The following is a 17,227-nucleotide window of genomic DNA, read 5'->3' as shown; positions in this document are numbered from 1 at the left end:
TGCATCCTTGGGTTAATGGGCCATTGTTGGTGGACAAATTACAGCAGCAACTACGACTATATAGGTAAGGATCCGAACTATTACTTTAATTACCTAAATCATGACGCAGAACACACTCCACCAAGTTTTTTTTTTCACAGCATTTTCCAGAAAACCTGCTGTCCAAACTGAAATGCCCCCAAAATGCACAGTCACCCTATTGCGCATTTGGGCGCCTATGCAGTTTCCACTCTACAACGCCCAGCACAGAAACACTGGCTAGGTTACATGACGATCCTATATCATTGTTTTCAGAAAGCTCAGTTTTCCTTGTCCACATTTTCAGATTTACATACAGATTTTCCACCCAAATTACCTGGGTAAAGTAGACCCAGGGACTACTTTTCAAGGAACTAAGATTAGGCTCACATTTGAGACAGTGACAGCTGTTTTACACGTAATTTTTTACAGTTGTGAAGTGTCAAGCTATTTACTGTTTTAATCGCTACTTGTTGACAGAATGCAGACATTTTTATGGTGTTTTTCTCTGTTGAGCAGCGAGAGAAAAATGCAAGCCCTCACTACTTTTAATGTTAACAAGGAGAAATGCCCTCCACTCGTCCTAAACTGGTCCTAAATCAATACTAGCGTACTTCCTTGTTTTATGAGTGAAGCGGCACACAAGTTGAAGCAGCGGTGTTGTGTGCGTTTGACCAATTGGCAACGGTCATCCCTGCAAGCCCAAACCCCAGAGTTCCTGGGGGATTGGAAAGTACTAACCTTTTTGTGGGGTTAAAAAATGTCCCTAGAACTAAATTTTGGCCCTGGTCTCAAAGTTCCTCAAAAGGTTCCTAGTCCACAGGGGACGTTCCTGCTGTCAAATTGCAACCGTTTTTAAAAAGTCGCATTTTCATAGGTGGAACTCTTTGGCTTATTGTGGATGGGAAGCTAAAACGGAGAAAAAAAGATTGGTTTTCAAATTTACCCAGCTTAGCGTGGACTTGGCCTGATACAGACGACCTTCTACACAGCAGTTTGAAATGAACAGTGAGGTAAACACAAGATTTACTTATAACATTAAGGTCAGACAGAGCCAGGGCCACTGCTGCCCCCTGCTGGTTCACTGTAAACACTACGGCTCACTTAAACGGAAAGGAACCTTATTAAAGTCATTAGTAACACCTGTGTTTACCTGCTGTTTCATCTCAGTGTCTGCTGTGAAAAAGGTCTGTTACACACCGACGAGAAGAGTTCTATCATGTGTATTGTATAACGTATAATATGTAATATGTTTGTGTGAAACAACATAATATTCTAAACTTTTCTTTTGCAGTACCCAGGCTTATATCAGTGGACAACCTCAATAAAACAACACTTTGTACCAAATGTAAGTAATGAATGACAGGAACAAGCTGTTTGAGCAGTTTTTTACTTATTCTTCATTTATCTGTGAGGTGTGAGTACTGTGTGTCAGTGTGTGTATTTAACATGCAAATTTACCTCCTTGTGTAGTGCGACTCGGGACAGTGGAGAGTGTGTCCATTGAGAACAACATGGCCACCGTTGTATTCAGCAGTGTGTTTGAAATTTATGTAACGAACGGCACGATGACAGTGCTGCCCTCCCACCATGTGCTGAATGTGACTGACCACTGCGGCGCCCTGCCACTGATTTGTGGCAACACCTACCTGTGGGATGAAGTGAACCTCCATTTCCTCACCCGTTGCAACTTTCACTCTCCTTTTCAGTTACTTCATTTCATTCTTTCCAGGTGCCATCTCTCTTAGATAACTATTTCCTAATATATTACTGTATACATCACAACATATTTATCAGCAAAATATGGATTAATTCACCTCAACAGAACGCTAAAGTAAATTAAAGAAAAGCTATCCTACGTATATTAAGCTACTGGCTGCACTGTCTTTCCAAAGCCACTAGGCAGTCTCTTGTATTTTTGGAAGCTAAGTAAGAGTACCCCATTATTATAACTGGGAGGCTTTATACTGTACTTCCACTGTACTGTGCAATCTCTAAAGTTGGTCATTTTACTTTGACTTGGGTATATTTATTGAGGTGCTATACTTAGCTATGTTTTAAATCACATAATGGAGTGTCAATTTTGCAGGTCGTCCATAAAGCATCCAAAACTGGACTAAACTGGATTTACTAAAGTAAATTTCTGACATTTTATGGTGCCGCTCACAGTGAACAATCAGCCAGGAGTGTAATTTGGTTGTACGTTGTTTGTATATTAAAATGTAAGTCAGTATCTTTAACTGTGACAGATACTTTTTGTAGATTTTTACATTTGTACCCAGCAAACTAAAATGACTCAGTTACTGTACTCTCTCCACCACTAGTACCTTTGCTTGTAGCATCACAAAAGTGTATTTTACATTGAGCTGAAAATACAGAATGCATTTTCCATAAGCTAACCAGCTAAATAATTCTATTTTTCTGAATATATTGTGCTTTTCTTTCATGGGAATACAGTTTTTGTGTTGTATTACGGTTTCGAATCGTTTGCACATATGATTTTGCCTGTGCAGTTGTATGTTCACATGTGAAAGACATGATTTTACATAAAGCTAGGAATGGAAAAGCACATTATAATATATTGTGAATTCAAATGTGTTTAACTTGTAACACAGGATGATGGTCTTTTGTTCAAAATGTGCCTGACATGGATATATTCATAAATAAATGAATTTAATTTGATCTGTTGTGTTTTGTCTTTCTTGTGCCCTTAGTTTAAGTGACATGGACAGTAAAAAATATTGAAAGCATTAAACTTAGTTTTGAAAAGTTGAAGCTAGTCTTAAAATTACATTTATTTTTGACTCTGCAGGCAAGAACTTTGTACTGAACACTCAGCAGTTCATTTTCACAGTTATGAATCCTAGGATTTTAATTGGGATCACTTTGTCACTGTGTCAACTTGGACATGGTCCATTTCCTCTTGGCCAGTTATCAACATACATGTATTTCTTCAATATTTGCATTTTTTTTTTAATTTTATTTTATTACAGTTACTGGGTTTTTATCAAAATCTTAGAGGAGTATTCCAATATTTTGGACAGCATGGAGATGCTGATCATTTGTTTTTAACAATGATTGATTTGCTCCATAATTGAAAATCTGATGTTTAAAAATACCATTCTTGCATTGACTCCAATTGTTCACATGAGAGCAAAACTCAAATTCTGAAATTTGCCACACATCATCTACCATGACTCCAAAATTTTGTCCATTTTTTCATGAACATTGAAGATTTATTTAGCAAGAATTTGCATGTATATGTTTACAGTACCATTTACAGTCAAACATTTTGATGCACTGTAGGCTCAATTTTTGATAAATCAAAAATCTGAGGAACAATGTTTGTGTAGGACAGTCTGAAGATGCTCTAGCAAAGTTTGGTGTCAATTGAGCAAAAATTGTGGGAGGAGATAGGTTTAAGAAAAAACAGAGTGATGGACTTCATAATTTTCAATAGGTTTAAATGTACAAAAGTTTCTTCAATATTGAAGCTACAGTTTGATGAAAGTTGTGAAGTTGTGGCACATATGGTTGATTTGTTATGAATTTTCAAAGTTTTGAACTTGCTATAGCGCCACCATCAGCACTATTGTCTTGAGTTTGCAGCTGAGATAATCTGGCATGGGACTGGACCTTTGGGCAAAGTTTGGTGAGTTTTCACCCATGGGAAGTATGATTTCCTCAGAAGAAAGAAAGAAAGAAAAAGAAAGAAAGAAAGAAAGAAAGAAAGAAAGAAAGAAAGAAAGAAAGAAAGAATTCCTGGAAATACAGTAGTGTAGACCCTAACAAGAAACAGTCTGATGGAGACAGATAACTTTCTTATGCAGCTCCTTACTGTTCCCCACACTTCATCAGCTTCACAACAACACTTCCTTCTTCCTGACTCACATGTGACTGAGCTAACCAATCACAGGCTACTAAGGTAAACGTGAGTAAAACCACTGAGGTAGATTCAGGACATTATTTTAACTGTTTTAAATATGCTGATGTAAATATTCAAACATGTAAATATATAAATAATTGTCTAATATAAACATGTAAATAGTTAACTTAGTTAATATTGTAAATATACATATATATTTTAAATTAATTCAAATATGAATTAACTTAACATTTAAATGAATTACTTCTACACCTTACATTTCCTCCCCCTCTCACAAAAGAAACGTCCTTGTTTCACACAAGTAAACAAAGCAAGGAACTATGACTAAAACAACAACAATAAAGCAGCAGCAAAGCAACAGTCTCACTTGAGAACATAGTCCATGAGGTATCTGGGAGTCCTAGCTTGGTCTCAAAGAGAAGCAGCAGAGGGGACAGCGTGGGACTGCCCACACATGACTGGAGCAGAGGGTGGGGCAGGCAAACACTGAGTCCAAGGAGTAGGGGACGGGGGAGAGTGGGATTGGGGCTGTGGCTGACAGATTTCAGGGGCCAATGAGGGGGCATTACTGCAGCCAGGTGTGTTGTGGGCCTTGGGTGCCGCAGACCTTGAAGATTTAAAGGGCAAAGCACCTGACAATGAGTGAGGTAAGTGAGGTAGTTGAGGCTGCAAAGATGAACCACCATCAGGTGTCGTCTGTCCATGATCTGGCACAAGAGCACTGCAAGGTCTGAAACGGTTATAATGGACAATCTGAGACTTGTGAGGCTGATCCAGGAGGTAACAAAGCCTGCATGTCACTCCAGGAGAATCCACATCAGATCCAAGGCACTCCAATATTTCAAAGGGGCCTTTCCAGTGAGGAGCAAGTTTTTGTTTTGATATAGTAGGGTCATTTAACCACACAAGGTCTCCAGAAACAGAGGGAGTATGATTGACATACTTGTCGTACTACTGTTTCTGCTGGTTGTGGGCACAGTCTCTGTTTCCTGCAGCAGAATTGACGGCTGACTGAAGTTTCTGGGTCAACTGAGCAACATAGTCAGCAGGGGAACCTGAAGTAGCTGAAGAAGGTGTGTTGGTAGGCAACAGCAGGTTAGCAGGCATCCTGGCTTCACGACCATGTGTGAGGAAGAATGGAGTGAAACCTGTCGTAGAGTGAGGGCTGGTGTTGTAGGCCAAAGCAACTTGGTGGAGGCAGTCATCCCATTCACCAGGCTGCTGAAGAAGTGACTTGGCTAACTCATCTATGAGGGTTCTGTTGAATCTCTCAATCATGCCATCACACTGAGGATGATATGGGCTAGTTCTTGTTTTCTGAATGGCCAGCAGTTGACAGAGGTGTTTCACTAAGTCAAACTTGGCATCCTTGAGCTGTGTGAAGCATTTCTGGAATGCCATGTTCACAGATTTTCTAACAAACATTTGGCAACTGTTGTGGAGCGCTGGTCTGGAATGGCATAGAGGTTGACATACTTTAAGAAATAATCTTGAACAACAAGCACATACCTGTTGCCATGACTTGTGATAGGAAGTTCAAGTATGTCAGCTGCAACCTTTTGGAATGGCTCAGTAGCAACAGTTGTTTTCATGGGAGCTCTCTGGTGTGGAACAGGACTCCGTCTGGCATCACATGGAGTACATTGTGTGCACCAGATCTCAATGTCATGAATTGCCAGTAGCATAGTTGCTGAGCATGTTTCAGGACTTTTTCAGCAGACAGATGACCAGTTACTGGATTCCTATGCAGCAGCTGTAAAACAGTGTCTTTCAAAGCATAGGGGATAACAATCTGGTGCAGCACTGACTTGGTAAATGGGTTGGAAACTTTACGACAGAGCAAACCATTTTGAAAGGTGAGTCTGTGGTACTCTTGCCACAATGCTTTCTCAGCAGGTGTGCATTTTTTCATGCGCCAGCATGGTGGTTTCTGACCTTTAGCTTTCCAGCTGAGGACCTCTGACAGTATAGGATCTTGTTGCTGCGCCAGCTTAATATCTTCTTCAGGGAGCTGTAGCACTACAGAGGACACAAACTGTGTAGCACACTGCAGACCAGGAGGTTGTGGCAAAGTCTGACTACAAGAAACAGGCTTTGAAACAGAACTGCAGGAGCTGTGGTGATGCACAGAATTAACAGAAGAAGATGGACTTACAGTACTTGCATTCCTCCCATCAGAGTGTGGACTAGCAGGAGCGATGCCGGAGGGGCTCTGCTCTGTAGGTCTGGTGTCAGCACGGCGACGCGACAGTGCATCAACATTGAGATGGCTGCGGCCATCTTTGTGAATCACAGTCCACTCAAAAGGATCAAGTTCAAGAGCCCAGCGTGCACGGTGACCAGTTCTGTCGTTGTCAATGGGTATTTTTCTGAGACCCAAGAGAGGTTTGTGGTCTGTGACAATAACAAAAGGCTGCTTGTAGAGGTAATGGCGAAACTGACGGACTGCCCAAACAATGGCCCAGAGTTCTCTGTCGTAGGTTGACCATTTCCTTTCTGCTTTTGTGAGAACATGGCTAGCATATGCAATCACTTTTTCCTGATGCCCCTGTTGTTGAGCTAGCGCAGCACCAATAGCAGAGCTTGAAGCATCTGTGTAGAGTGAGAATGGCAATGTGAAATCAGGGAATGCAACCACTGGAGGGTTTGAAAGAGCATGTTTCAGGTAAGTGAATGCATCCTGACAAGAGTGCATGCTTCTCAGTGACTGCATGTAGTGGAACATAGTGATGTGCAAAGTTCCTGATGAGCTTGCGGTAGTACGAACAAAGTCCCAGGAATGCCCTTACTTCTGTTGCTGAGCGTGGAGTGGGCCAGTCTTGAACACTTTTCACATTTCGTGTGTCTGGCTGATGCCGTTCTTGGATACAACATGTCCCAAAAATGTAACCAGATCTCTGGCAAAACAGTATTTAATGGGTTTAACTTTAGGCCACTGGACTGAAGTCTGGAGAGGATTTCTTCCAGGTGCTGGAGGTGTTCGCTGTAAATGAGGACATCATCCAGATAGACTAGACAGGTTTTCCAAGGGAGGCCACAAAGTACCATCTCCATTAAGCACTGGCACATGGGTGGAGCATTGGTGAGTCCCATTGGCATGACTTTGAAATGATAGAGTCCACTGCCTGTTGTAAATGCTGTGTTTTCACAGTCTGTTTGTTCCAACTCAACTTGCCAATAGCCATGTTGCAGGTCCATTGTGGAGAACCAGGTAGAGCCGGACAGAGCATCCAGTGCATCATCGACTCTGGGAAGAGGGTGTGAATCTTTGATTGTCACTGCATTGGGTTTCCTGTAATCCAAACAGAAATGCCATGTGCCATTTTTCTTGCGCACCAAAACAACCGGCGCAGCCCAGGGACTGTAACTTTCCTCAATGACATCTGCTTTCAACAGGTTTTCAACTTGAGTTTGTATTTCAGCTCTTTGTTCTGGGGTTACTCTGTAGGCTCGCTGTTTAATCGGTACAGCATCACCAGTGCGAATATGATGTTTGATTACGCCTGTTCGACCTCTGTCCTCTGAGTGTTTGCTGAATACTGCAGAGTATTTATGAAGCACTGATTTCAAAGACTCAACTTGAGAAGGTGACAGGTTTGCTTCCTCTAACTCTACAGGTGGAGCTGACGCAACTTCAGATAATGTTTCACAACATGCCTCTGCAACTGGTACGATAACAACAGACGAAGCAGAATGAAACTCACCAACATGTTGTCCAGCATGCAGCTCAATGTCATCTCTGGAGGGATTCAGAAGTCGAACCACTGTTGTGCCATTTTGAACTTCACTGAGAGAGTGTGTCACAATAATGTCACTGGATGGGTTGGGCACAAGAACGCCGCAGTAGTCAGTGAGCAAAGGAGAGGCAGGTGCTGACACACAGGCTGTGATGAGGATTTCACTCATAGCTGGAATCTTTGTGGGTGCCAGTACAGACACATTACAGCAAGCGGCCACTTCATGTCCTTTGGGCAGTAGGGGAATTTTCATGTCCCACAGTTGTAGTACTTTGTTTTTGAGGTCGAGGAGGGCATGATGTTTTTCAAGAAAATCCCAACCTAATATCACTGGCTGGTAAGCACCTCTGAGAACTTCAAACTCTTGCTGCCATACCGGTTTTCCAAGTCTGATTCCAATGGTTAACTTGCCTAGGATGTCAAGGCGCTCTCCATTGACTGAACGAGCTGGCAGAGAGAAGGTTGCCATGGGGCGTTTTTGCAAGGCTGGATGAAAGTTTCGAAAATCTTCACTCACAATGGAAACACATCAGCCTGAGTCAATTAAAGCTTCAATGCATTCTACAATAGCCATGATGTTAGAAGAAACTGAGCAATCTGGCTGTGAGTCTGTCATCAAGCATTAACTGTGGGGTATTTGGGGGCTGGGGTGTAGTAGCTGATGTTTGCCCCTAAACAGCAGCTAATGAAAGTTTCCCTGACGGTTGGAGCCAGAGTGTGCTTGCCTCGAACATTGCCCCTAGTGTGTGGACTTCCATCACTATTTCTCCGTGGAGCTGGACTAGGACTGCGTCTGTATCTGTTAGTGTCATCATCATAGCGACCATACCTGGAGTAGTGGTAGGATGCGTGTGACGGGCGAGAGGGAGAGTGGCCCTGATCATGTTTATCACTGTTGTCCCATTCATTGCGTCTCTGATGAGCAGGGAGTGAAGGAGAACGTTCATATTAGGACTCTGAATCATGACCATAATACTGCTCAGGCGAGTGCTAATCTCTAGGGTGGTGTCTTTTATGGTAGAATGAAGGAGAGGAGCTGCGTGCACCATAACAAGTGTCACAGGAAGAGGATCTGTCAGGTATGGAGTCCAAACGCTGAGCAAAGTAAGTTGTGTTTTTCTTGTAAATGTTGCACTTCATTTTTCAAGCTGGTTACCGTAAGAGTCAATTGCTCAACTGCCTGAAGGAGTTTGTCATCAGTGGGCTTACAACGAACCATAGCTACCTGTTCCGTAGGCAGAGTGAATGGGGATCCTGCAGCGGTCAGTTGCAGTGCTGCACGTGCTCTCTCACAGTGGCTGGCAATGCATACAGCGTCCTCAAGGGTCTCCGCACCCATCTCATGAGTTTTTGACGGTAAGGTTGAGTCCAAGCCAGCAACAAAGCGTCAGAATTTTTCACCTTCCAGTGCATTGTGGTCATAGTTGGGAAAGGCTTCTAGGACAAGATGTGTGATGTCTGCACTGTACACGTCCAAACTCTCACCTGGTTTACGTATTTTGGACCAAAAACATCTTTGAGTTTATCCTTAACTGAATCATAGTCTTTCTGAATTAAAGGAGGTAGACTGTCCCAGTACCGAAATGCAGCATCAGCCAGGCGAGTAGGGAGGATGGAGGCCATCACTGTAGATAAATCTGGATCAGGTGAAATCATAGCCTGCACTGCCACTTCAAAACATCGAGACCAACTTGTAAAAGATTCTGTCCCATCTCCTTTAAAAGCACGTGGAAGATCAATTTTTAGAGCACTGGAGACAGCATATGGGGCTAAAGCAACAGTACTGGCTCTTGTAACATTCACTGACTTTGGTCGTTGTGCGGGAGCGGGCTGCAGCTCACGCACAGATTCACATTCATCCTCAGACATAGTGAAAGAAAAATGTCCGATTCAAAAATCACAAAAAGCATGAAAATGGGGAAAAAACTGCTAAAGTCTGTAATATCTCCAAAACTTATGGCTTTCAGTTCAACAGCTGCTCTTGAAGAGTGAAAAATTTCCAGGCAGCACAGAAAGCGATGATATTCAGTTCGGGGAATAAAACTCACCATATGCACAAACCACCAGAAAAATAATCCCACCGCTGCCACCAAATGTAACTTATGGGTCTAAAATGTGGTGGTTGAGTCACTCTTTATAACAAGAAACAGTCTGATGGAGACAGATAACTTTCTTATGCAGCTCTTTACTGTTCCCAACATAGATATAGAGAGAAAGCTAGATACGTCGCCGCGCTGTTTTAGCACGGTGAGCAACGTGCTGACGCGGCGACCATTGCTAAGGGGGCATCCCTCCCATTGTGGACAATGCCCGTACAATTAAAATAAATAATAACTCGCTTATTTCTCAACCATTTTTCACGCTTTTTTTTTTTTTGTTACCAACGTCATGACCTGTTATTTTAATACAGAAGTTTTGATTAAATAAAAAATCTAAAATTCTATATAAAATAGGCTACTTTTTACCCAGATAAGAGTAAAATATACTTGATACTTAATTATATTAACAATCAAATCTTTCAAACTAATATGTTATTACCCAGATACTTGTATATTTAAAAAGAAAATTAGTTTACAGCATTTAAATATATAATTTACTTACATTCTGTATATATAAATGCACACACAGTAGTGGAAGCAATCAGCTGTTTTATTTCAATGTACAAAAAACATTTTCGCATTATTAGCCGACAAATAATCATTTAATTCACAGTGTCAGTCACGTGGAGGAATAGCGAAGCTGGTCATAAAATCGGTTTGGATGAAAACGTAGATGGAAATCTGGATTTATATGATTTAGGCTTTACTACTACTACTACTACTACTACTATTACTACTACCGTGTCGTATCTAGCTTCTCTCTATGGTTCCCCACACTTCATCAGCTTCACAACAACACTTCCTTCTTCCTGACTCACATGTGACTGAGCTAACCAATCAGAGGCTAGAAGGGCCTACTAAGGTAAATGTGAGTAGAACCACTGAGGTAGATTCAGGACATTATTTTAACTGTTTTAAATATGCTGATGTAAATATTCAAACATGCAAATATGTAAATAATTGTCTAACATAAACATGTAAATAGTTAACTTAGTAAACATTGTAAATATACATATATATTTTAAATTAACTCAAATATGAATTAACTTTTAAATGAATTACTTCTACACTTTACAATAGTAAGACCCAACTGCACTTTCTATTTTGATTTCACTTTTTTTTCTTGCAGAGGTGTTAATTTCCTTGCTGTGGTGACACACCACTGCAATTAAAAGGTTATTTTTTGGCATTTCTGGTTTATTTGACAGTCACAGTAGAGTGAGAGAGGAAAGGCAGGGGAGAGAGAGGGGATGACCTGCAGCAAAGGGCCTGAGGACGCTGCCATCAGTACTCAGTCTTGTTATGTGGTATGTGCACTTATCCAGTGAGCCACCGGTGCGCCTGAAATCGTAACAATTTGGACAAAAAACAAAAACAACTCACTCCACCTCAATTCCGGCACAGCCTCCTACACCCCACCAGAACACAAGTGGGGCTCTCATGCTCCTCCAGCTCAAGGGCCTGAAAAGACTGAAGTGCCCACTGTTCCTCATGCTTAATCCTCAACCACAGCACAAACACACAAGGTGAGAAGATGTGAGAAGATGCATGGTTCTCTTCATACTGATACACACTCTGTGGGCTGCTGACAGGAAGCCAGAAACCCTGTGAGGCAACTTGAGCAGCAGTCAGGCTGTCTGGATAAATAGGACAACTAGGCTACGTTTACACGTAGTCGGGTATTTTGAGAAACGGATATTTCCCTCCCTCTGTTTTCCAAAATAACATCGTGCACACGACATCGTTTTCAAAAAAGTTTTCGTTTACATCAACCCACATAAATACGCAGTCGAGCGCCATCATAACAACCCCAAGCCTATGGGCGGCGGTGTAGGAAGAAGGAGAAAGCCATGCAAGCCAATCAGAAGCCAAACCAGACAGCAGTCTGCCCCAGTGGTGTAGTCTAGTTTATTCTAGTGGGTATACACGCGCACGCACATGCACGCACACGCACACACACACACACACACACACACACACACATATACACATGCGCGCTTTCTGAAAAGTTAACGTTAGCCCCAGCTGTACTAGTGTCCCCTGAAGCGGCAGTATTCACAGGACAAGCAGCAGGCTTACTGAAACACTGAAATAGTGTCATTTGGTTTTGCTTTCTTTTCATTTCATTTCTCCACTGACTAGCGTTGGACCATTTGAGGTTGTTGACTCGTGCCCGTCTTCAAGCCATACACCTTTACCGCTTCACCTAGTAGTTTACATAGGAATCACATCACGCCTGACAGAAGTCCCTATGGTCAAAAAGAGCCCGCTTTGCAAAACAGAGAAGGCGACGTTATGAACGGGAAAGTGAACGTTATGTCAAAAAAACATACCGATGCATATCTCTGCGCATTTTTAAGTGGTTATACTGAAATTCCTGAAATTTTTCTAGTGGGTATAGAGCGTATACCTGCGTATCACGTAGACTACACCACTGGTCTGCCAAGATCGGACCCAAAACCAGCGATGCTGCTCGGCCAGCTGTATCCCACCTTTCCTGGACTCCAGACTACCTGGCTCTGGGCTGCTCTACGTGCTGACACACACAATCCAGGAGAGACTCATGACTAATTTCCGGCTTGACAGATTACTTTGGCCTTTTACAGTGTTTTTCTCCCATGTGTCTGCTCTGTGTTCTGTTGACTTTCCTCATCAGCAGTGTGTTTTATAAACTCGCCCCAAAACAAACTGAAAACACTTCCTGGATTTCTTCACCTGAGATGGAAGTGAATGCAGCCACTGTAATAAAAAAAAAAATCCGTCTGATTGGACCAGCAGTATGTGGAGAGAGACGGGGGGAGAGAAAAAAAAAATCTTTGAATTGACTTGATTTTAATGTGTACATCAGTCCCACGTAATTGGTATGTGGCCAACTGACATAATTTCCCTCTTTCTCTCCATTAATTATTGCTCATAGAACCAAAGTATTTAATTTACATTAAACTGCTTAAAAGAATCATGTTGATTTAACATTTTATTTGTAACTTACTTTGACACCATTTTAGTGTAATGTTAAAGTAATTTTCATCATTTACAGGGTACCTGATATTCAGCTGTTCCTCCAGCTTGATTTCGTAATGCTTCTGTTATTTAAAGGTATTATGTAACTTAAAAGCAAATTTAATTATGTCCCTGGTACCTGAGTTAGGTCTGTAAAAACTTTTTTTTTATTATTATTCAGCTCTATCCAAATGTATTGTAGATATCAGATCCATGTTTGACCATCCATGTCAGATCCGTGATCCTTGCGTGTTCAAAATCATAAATGCAAGAAAAAAAGACTTGGATTGACAAAAAAGGCAAAGTCAGAGTTCTGTACTAAGATTTTGCTCCAATTTGAGTCTTAAAACTTTGCAGAACATTCAATTCAATTCAATTTTCAATTTTATTTATTTATATAGCCCAGAATCACAAATTACAAATTTGTCGCAAAGGGCTTTACAGGAAATACAACATCCTCTGTCCTTGGACCCTCACATCGGATGAGGAACAACTCCCTAAAAAAAACCTTTAACAGGGAGAAAATAGGAAGAAACCTCAGGGGAGCAACAGAGAAGGGATCCCTCCCCAGGATGGACGGACGTGCAATGGATGTTGTAGGCACAGAAATCAAAAACACAGATAACATAGTGCATGCAAGAAGCAGTGTAACAAAAATTATAATATAAAGAATTAGTGTAAACAGTTGGCGTATGATGTATGACACAAGGATGCTGAGCGGAGCCAGATGTACTGTAGCAGCCTGAGACCTGAGCCACACAACCACCAACACCATGGAGACCTGGATCTGTAGAAGACTTAGCAAGCACTCAGAAAAACTCACATCAACCATTCACACACACACACACACACACACACACACACACACAGACACACACACACACACACACACACACACACACACACACAGACAAGGGGGAACGTTAGTCATATGGACAGGAAGCCAATGAAGGGAGGCAAGAATTGGGGTAATGTGGTCAAATTTTCTTGTTCTAGTTAAGACTCTAGCCGCAGCATTTTGAACCATCTGGAGACTTTTGGTGCTGGGACGTGGCAGACCTGAAAACAGAACATTACAGTAATCAAGTCTGGCTGAAACAAATGCATGAATTAAGGTCTCTGCGTCAGCCATGGACAGGAAGGACCGAATTTGTGCTATGTTGCGAAGGTGGAAGAAGGCAGTCTTGGTAATATCCTTAATGTGCCTGTCAAAGGATAAGCAGGGATCAAAAGTAACACCAAGATTTCTGACTGCCACACTTCACAAATCGCACAGTTGTCGAGCAGTAATGTAGCCAACTACTAGCATTTCAGTTTTACCTGAGTTTAAGAGCAGGAAGTTTAGTGACATCTAATTTTTCACAGCACCCAGACAGACCTCTAATCTAGAGATCAGCCCTTAAGGGTAAATATAGCTGAGTATCATCTGCATAACAATGGGAATTAATACCATGACTACGTATAATTTGTCCAAGTGGCACATACAAAGGACTCAGTGCAGTTGCTGTAAACTGGTGGAATCAAACGGAAAAAAACTTACATTAACAGCAGCTGATGGAAACAAATAATGCAACCATTCATAACTTTTTTAAACAGTGGATTCACAACAAAAACTGTAAATTCTTCATAAAGTGCACATCTAATGTAACCTTCCATCAACAGTTTTCAGTGCGTCATTCTCAAGAGCAAATAGAAAACAAAACAAAACAAAACAAAACAAAACACTATTTACCACTCAAGTACTCCAAACAGGGGTCAAAATGAAAGAGGCAAATTAGAGCCAGTGCTTTGTTGTAAGGGTTACTCCCTTACAGGATACTGACAATAGTATTTTCAAAGTGCATTTAAAAATGGGAAGAAAAACATCTACCTTGCATGACTGTTTTTCACGAAGAATAAACAAAACCACATATATAACCCTTTACTGTTGTCAAAAAGGACTGAAAGCAGCAAATACTGCAGCTGTTTTTAAAGTTGACACAGCAGCAAAAAAAAAACCTCTGCAAACCTATTTAAACTTTTCAGATAACAGATTAATTACAAACAAATGCTCTCAAAGTACAACAGTGGATTTACAAGAGAAAGTGACAAAGCAGTTTACATGTGGTTTAGAAAAGTATCAATCATGCCTCTGAGGACATCTCAGATGTCTTGTTGTTTATCGCTGGCAGTGCAATCTCTGACTCACTGTAAGAGCCTGTTTTTTTTTTTTTTGAGCAAGTGCTTTGTTAGAAAGTTTGCCTCTATCCAGTTCCATGATAATCTTTTGGACTACTTCAATGTGCAATGGATTCACAACACATAATGTAACCTTCAGTGTATCAACAGCTGCATACGGTACATACTTCAGAGTGGACTAATAGCAGCAAAAACATTTATAAATCCACTATAAACTATTACAGTAGACCTGTTACTACAAACACTGCATTTTCAAGAGCAAATGCAAAAAAGAATAACACTATTTTTCACTTTAATACACCAAACATGGGTCACAGTGAATAAGAATAATTTGGAAGCAGTCTAAATGTGGTACAGCAATATCAAACATGCCTTTGAGGACAGTTCAGATGTCTTGTGGTTTATCGCTGGCAGTGCAGTCTCTGGCTCTCACTGAAAGAGTCTGTTTATTTTATTTTTTTTTAGAGCGAGTGCTTTGTTAGAAAGTTTACCTCGATCCAGTTCCATGAAAATCTTTTGGACTACCTCAAAGGTGTAGCGGAGGTCAGCAGGGTAGCTGAGGTTCAGGGCATACATCAGTCCAAACAGTATAACAACAGCTAATGCTACCCTATCCAGGTCTTGCAACACCTTGATGCCTTCAAGGACAATTCCAGTATCCTCTGGTTCAGTGGGAGCATGTTCTTTACAAACATACTGTAAATCCCAAGGGTGGTGTCTTCATCCACTCCCTGTACAAAGCAGACAAAAGTAGGTAAATAAGACCTATTAACCAAGCCCTGTTGAGAGAAGAATATGAAATTGGGTGGGCATAATGACAGTATAGATCTGGACATGGTAAGGTCAAAGTTAGAGCGAGGGTGAAATTTAGAGACAAGGACAAGTAAATACAGTGGAACATTAATCAAACACATAGTTTTTTAATATGTTTAAAATCACATGAACTCTGTTGTGGTTGTCATACTGCCAGTCTAACAATTTTGGTGACTGAGTTTTGTTTGTCAATGGTGCTGAGGTGCAGCTAGTTAAAGGAAAAGCCAACCATGAAAGAATGAAATATGAGAAAAAAAAACATAAAAGAATAAAATAAAGCTGCAAGCAACTATAAACAGGCCATTGTCCAGCATCGACATCATCTCACTGAAAGGAAATTTTCTTGATTAGTGTCAATGTGACACTAGTGTTCCTGTGATGGTACAACCCTTACTGTGAGCTCCAAGTCATGCAGGACGGAAACTGTCAGGAAAGAGAAGGAAAGGGGATGTGAATATGAAGATAAAATAAGGTTACAGTTGAGGCACAATGATACACAAATGGTGAAAGTAGAAAGATGCAAAATAAATGCGCTCATGGCCTCCCTCGCTTTCTGTACAATGTGTATGTTCTTCTAGCAAATAATTTATGAGGCCACTAAAACATTCTACAATTTTCCATAACCTTCCACAGTTCTCAAAATCTTATTATCTTAAATATTTGAGGATTTTGGAACAGCTTCGTCAAGTTGTCAGAGTGAAGGTCTAGCTGAGACAGGAGCTTGGATTGAAGAGGGACTGCGGTGATTCTTTTGAATTCAGCATTGATCTGAAAAACAGCTAATAAAGACAAAGCAATCAGGTTCAAATGGTAAACATCGAGGAGAAAGCCAGCATAACACGTACAGCAGACCTGGACACTCTAGGAGGACGATATAATAGACAAATAATATACAATCGGGCACATGAGTTTGTCAGTGCATCCAAGACTTTCCTCTTATCAATAGCAATTCCATAAGGAAAAACCTAGCATGAGATAGATAAGCTTTACCTCGCTGACTTCAAACAGTGAAGGCCACCTTGCCATGAAATCCTCCACCACTGGTGCATCACGGACAACTTCATGCCTTCTGTGTGCAAAAACTGACCTCTGCTCTCTTTGCCTTTTTGACACCAAAGGCTGCATTGCGCTTTCCCGCAGGTTTGTTTTTTAAAGAGTTCACTGTCATTCCTGGGCAGCCCAGTTTTCTCAGGTGTGTGCGGTAGTTGCTGGACCCCTTCTCAGTTAAACATGGAAACTTCTTTATAAGACACTGGGCTACCTGTTCCATCTCCTTATCACTGATATAGACTTTATACTGCACAATTTCCTGCACTAAACCATCCAGGATGGCTGACTTCATCTTCGGACCTGGAATAAGTACAGTGCCGTTCCGAACATAAGATAAACTTGCCTGCTGAAGTTTTAATCTAGCATCGTGGGAGAACTTTGGCACATGAAAAACAGCAGGCCAAGAGGACCGTGAGCTTGTAGACTCACATGATGAAAGTACCTCT

The 17,227-nt window shown here is 41.3% G+C and overlaps 1 protein-coding gene across 2 annotated transcripts in view; it reads left to right on the top strand.

The window, feature by feature from the left end:
• LOC115370252 (galaxin) overlaps positions 1-2,700 on the top strand; it is a 40,448-nt gene extending 37,748 nt beyond the window's left edge. For both annotated transcript variants that reach the window (XM_030067182.1, XM_030067183.1), the window contains 2 exons: positions 1,313-1,366; positions 1,492-2,700. In XM_030067182.1, the coding sequence (XP_029923042.1) occupies positions 1,313-1,366; positions 1,492-1,766 (329 nt within the window). In that variant the 3' untranslated portion in view covers positions 1,767-2,700. The remainder of the gene's footprint in view (positions 1-1,312; positions 1,367-1,491) is intronic.
• Positions 2,701-17,227: the final 14,527 nt, after the last annotated feature.

Source organism: Myripristis murdjan, chromosome 13 (assembly GCF_902150065.1).
Source record: "Myripristis murdjan chromosome 13, fMyrMur1.1, whole genome shotgun sequence".
Lineage (NCBI taxonomy): Eukaryota > Metazoa > Chordata > Actinopteri > Holocentriformes > Holocentridae > Myripristis > Myripristis murdjan.
Note: the sequence above shows the minus strand (reverse complement) of the source record. Positions and strands in the feature narration are given on the sequence as shown.